We start from the raw sequence: 5,369 nt of genomic DNA, 5'->3' as shown, positions 1-5,369 counted from the left end.
GTATCACGCTCAAAGCTCTTCAAAGTCAGAAGACAGAAGATGCTCTGCACCAAAGCTGATGACTCTGATATTCAAACATTGTTATCTACAAATCTGAGTCCAGAAGAAAGTACAAGATGAAAGGCTGTAACGTCAAATCTCTGACTGACAAAAGGAACGTTAGAAGCTACAAAAGGCAAAGTCAGTAAAAGCAGCAAAAGCATGGCTCGAGGTAGTTGACAAAAGTGTGAAACATTAAATGCAGCGTTGTACTATTCACGCAAAGCATTAAATGCATCCCAACGGTCATTTCCTCTCAAGCGCCTATATATAGAAGTTCTGATCAGAAGCAATATACAACACTCGCGCAAACTTACAGAAACGCTGTCAAATTCAAAAGCTAAAGAACTTCATCTTCAACCTCACAAACTCTTTGTAATATTTAGTGAGTGTTAAGAATAGAACTTAAGAGAAATATCACAGTTGTGATTACAGCTTTATTAGAAGCAATCTAAACTCTTGCAAACATTTATTTTACATTGATTGTAAAAGATTTCTGAGAGTGATCAAGTTGTGATCAGGATACTCTAGAAGACTTAGAGGGTATCTAAGTGGAAAACCATTGTAATCAGTTGGATTAGTGGATTAAATCCTCAATTGAGGTAAATCACCTTGTCAGGGGTGGACTGAAGTAGTTTGGTTAACAACGAACCAGGATAAAAATAATTGTGTTCATTGTTTTTATCTTCAAAGTTTTTTAGTTACACTTATTCAATCTCCCCCTTTCTAAGTGTTTTTCACTCCTTCACGTAGACGCCCCCAAAGGAACAAGAGCTTCATTTACCGATGAAAATTTGACTTCGTCGCCAAATACTCGCGTGTGCGAGTCTTTATGGTTCATCAACTCTTTGATAAGATCATGACGGACAACCTCATGGGCATCCTCTCCCTTACCAAGCAAAGCCGATACGGTCAGGAATCCACAATTACCGTCCTCCGCCACATTGACGATCCGGTCGATGTATTTATGCATAAAAACCGGTATCTCGTAAATGAATGGAATTTTTGGAGCAATTTGTACCTCTTCGATTGAAGGAGTAATATGTGTCGGAATCGGAGTCGAAACTGACAGAACTTGCGGTGGAATAGGTGTCGGAGGCGGTTTGCTTAAGTGAGCTCCCTTGTTTGAACTCTTTTGAGATTTTTGCGATTTCGGAGTAGGTGAGTCGGGAAAGCGTTTGTTGACGTGCTCACAATATGAAGGAGACCGTGTTGTCGAGTTGTCATTTGGCATAGACTTCACTTTCTTGGAGCACCCTTTGTCTTAACGGGTTGAGTCGGCGGTTTCATGTCGGTTGTTTCGGGAAATCCAATCCTCTGCAATTGTTCTTTGATGTATAATTTCGTGTTGTCATCGGCCTTCGAAGAACCTCTCTTGTATCGCCTAATAGAGATATTCGAATCTTCTTCGATACAACCATCATCATCAAAATTAAGTCTCTTCCAATGAGGATTGATTTCATTCATTGTTATTGGGTCACCTAATCTCACCTTTTTAGAAATAGCACAAGCACACGGGAGACCATACGTGATAGTAATTGTGCAACCACATTGTGCGCTATCGCCACCAATTGTTTCACCTCGATTCGTCTCGTGAAAGATATAATTCAATCCGGCCCAAGACATGTGAAGACAAGTCTTCTACAACTTTATTTTGATGAAGACAAGCTTTCAATTGCAAAGGAATGGATCAAGTATGTTAAAGAACAAGATTCAAGATTTCCTCAATGATTTCAAACTTGATTGATCTAAGGTATTAAGGTTTATGGCAAAGCAAGTCTATTAATGTATAACAAGTGTTTTCAAACATATATACATCACCCTTAAATCTTACATGCATCAAAGAACCATTTCAAACCTTTACCATAAAGAATTTTGAGTTTTTACATTTTGGGAACCGGGTTCCAAGTTGGAGAAACTGGTTCCCCAAGACCACAGCCAGCTCCTTTTTGCGTAAAAATGGATGGGAACCGAGTTCCACTTTTTGGGAACCGATTCCCTAGTTCAAAATTTCAAATTTTGTGTAACGTTGGGTTAGGGAACCCGGGTTCTAATTTAAGGGAACCGGTTCCCCTGTGCATATTTTGAAAAATTCTATATTTCACCAACAGTTTTATGTCACATCTCTTCACCATATATCCTTGCAACCTTTCATGAATAATGACCATATATAGGGGTGTCTTAGAGGCTATAAAACTCAAAATTTCAGAATTATCAAATTACCTCCTTCATTCAAAAAATTTAAACAAATCTTACATTCCAAGAAACCTTCATAAAACACCAAGTGTTCATATATTTCAAATTTCATTGAAATCTCTTGCATATATTTTCTTTGGAAATTGCAAAGGAACATTTCACACCATTCATAAACACTTGTATTACATTAAAAGATTTGTTGCTTGAAAGGGAAGATCAATCAAGTGATTGACTCATTGTATCAAATTTTTACTCAAATTATTCTTTGTATTATATCTTATTTTTCAGAATTATTGAAAATAAGACTATTGGTTATTATTCACTTGTTGTCCAGGATTGTTGGAAACAAGTTAGACACTTTGAGAGGATTGTTCTCATAAGTGGTCTTAGTGAAAAATCCAAGAGGATTGCTCTTGGTCCAAGAGGATTGTTCTTGGTGTTGTTGTTGTGTGTTGTACAAGTTACCACCAATAGTGAAAATCTCTTACTGCGTAAGGGGAATGGAGTACTGTCGGATTGTGAGGGGAACCAGGATATATCCTTGTATCATTTATTTTCCGGCATTTTACTCTTTCCATAACTTCACCATAAACCAGAAAAAAATCCACACATCACCAAAAACCGATAAAAAATTTAAGAACCTAATTCACCCCCCTCTTAGACGCACTTCGTACTTACAAGACACATTGCCGATCAATTGAGAGTAAAGGATGTTGTTCTTAAATCGATGCTCCAAAAACTGTAATGCTCCGACCGAACGAGGTTTGTATTTCGTTGTGTTGGTTCGAAATCATGTGATTCATGGTGTCCCATGCTTTACACAAATCACCCTTGCTATCACACAACCAATTTTTCAAAGTAGCCTCTGCGGACTCAACTCTATTGGTGGTTGTATTCCCAAGGTGTCAGACCTTGTCAGTCCACGCACAAACAAACTTCTCCTTCACTTTGTCAAGAATGGTGCTTTCAATGTATTTTAATAAATCAGGATATTTTTCACATATTTTCCGAAATTGCAATACGAAATCGGCATACAATTCTTTTGTCGACGAACTTGCAATATGCGCCCATGCATCCATTATTTTGTCAACAATCACTTCGGGCTTCACCGCTTTCCCACCTTCGGTCGCTACTTGTTTCGTCCCCACAACGGGTTTAACCTTACTTCTCACATTACATGATATGTGATATCGACAAAGTAATGCATCGGAAAAAGGAAATACCTTTGCAACCGCATTCATCAAAGCGGGGTCGCGGTCCGTAACAATCGCCTTAGGCATCTCGACTTTTTTTTCAAAAGTGGGTGACACACCTCCAATGCCCACCTAAAATTATCCTCTTTTTCATACTCCAAAAAATCAAAATCAACGGAAAATGTCTTCTCGGTGGATGTAACACCGACCATCTCGAATAATGGGAGTCGATACTTGTTGGTCTTGTAGGTAGAATTGAGAAGGAGCACTGGCGAGAAAGTGTTGAACAACTTAATGGAATCCGGATGAGTCCAAAAAATATCTCGGACCGTAACCTCGTTATCGCAATTTTTGTACCGCACCACGTAGTTGTTATATCCAACATTTTCAACAATTGTTGCATCTCGCTCCTATCTCCCCTACTCGCTTTTTTATTGCGGTACCGTTGATTATACACTTGCCTTATATTTGATATGTTGTCGGGATCCTTCCTTTTCAATGTGGCAAGTATATTTTTCGGTTGGACAAAATTCAAGGACATGTCTTTAATAGATGCCTTCTCAACCGGATTGAGCTGACATGTCACCGGATGGCCTTGTAATTTTCCGCACAAATCATGGTTATGCAAACCACAAACAACAGAGCATCTCCACTTCGTGCTAGCCAACATGTAACAATGAATTTTAAATGGACACTCGCATTTTCTAGTACCCATGTCGTCTCTTTTAAAATTCTTTAGAGGAGGATGGTATTTCCCGCTTCTTTAGCACAATATTGTTACAGACGGGTTTCTTCTTGTCGTACCATTATCCGATCTTCCTATCACCACACCAAAACCAAGGTTAGTTGCATTCCTACGAATCCATGTTAGCATGCTTTCATGATCATCAAAGTCTTGCTTGCTACTAAAGTCACTTCCGACATCTACCACATTTGCGACTACCCCGTCGATACTCGTACAAACATCGACTAAAGTAGCTAATTCTCTTGAAATATTATCGGGGTGCACCATACCTATTTTGTCAAAATAACACAGAATTACAAAATGGTGGAAAAAAACTACATGGACTATTCCGTAGATGGATTTACGGAAGCTACGTAACTTTTTTACAGCAAAAAACATTGATAATGTGAACAATGTAGTGGTTGAAAGTGATTATTTATCTGGAATTCAGTATCTTCTTGCTTCCTTTGATTTGTTACACCAAAAAGTTTGAGTGTTGGAGTGAAATAGGGTATTGATGATGTAGAGTTTTTAGGGTGTGGAAAATGAAAAGATTGAAGAAATGAAACAATGGCGGAACAATGCGACGCTAAGAGATTTTGTAGATGCACCTACGGAAATATTCCTGAACTGATTTTATGTGTATTTTTTTCCTCGTATACACTAGTTTATTACGTTTTCGTAGATGGATCTATGGAAGAAATCTACAAAAGCTAGGGACAAAAATAAAATTTTGCATGGTGTATAAGATATCCATGGGGTTGGTTGAGAAATGGTCAAATATAAAACAACTCATTTTGAGAAAACATTTAAGAAGGCCTTCTTTTTATTTTTATTTTCATATTTATCTACCTAGTCAAATTATAATTGAAAATGTGAACTTTTTTTCTTTTTTATATCTTGACTGCCATTTGAGTTTGTCATCTTTTCTATTCTCGATCTCTCTTTTCAAGAAAATACAACATAGGAAAAAGAATGCTAATTGAGACTTGTTTTAGAACTTTTTTTGTTATATGTTATTTGTTATAGGATTAACAAAATGTAAAGTTTTAAAGGTAATGATTAAAATATTCCTTGGTGAATTATTACATAAAAATTAGAGGACTGATAAAATACAAGTGAATTAGTGATTCTATTTCATTAAAGTACAAATCTATACATTAATTATATCTTTAATGAAATAAATGTGAATAACTAGCATGAAAAAAACCTAAGAA

General features: G+C 37.0%; 1 protein-coding gene across 1 annotated transcript; it reads right to left on the bottom strand.

The window, feature by feature from the left end:
- Window positions 1-784: 784 nt before the first annotated feature.
- LOC131639622 (uncharacterized) lies at window positions 785-1,273 on the bottom strand. The gene has a single exon (XM_058910107.1). It carries the CDS (start codon window positions 1,271-1,273, stop codon window positions 785-787), a length of 489 nt encoding a protein of 162 aa, XP_058766090.1.
- Between the last annotated feature and the right edge of the window lie 4,096 nt (window positions 1,274-5,369).

Source organism: Vicia villosa, unplaced genomic scaffold (assembly GCF_029867415.1).
Source record: "Vicia villosa cultivar HV-30 ecotype Madison, WI unplaced genomic scaffold, Vvil1.0 ctg.002711F_1_1, whole genome shotgun sequence".
Classification (NCBI taxonomy): Eukaryota; Viridiplantae; Streptophyta; class Magnoliopsida; order Fabales; family Fabaceae; genus Vicia; species Vicia villosa.
Note: the sequence above shows the minus strand (reverse complement) of the source record. Positions and strands in the feature narration are given on the sequence as shown.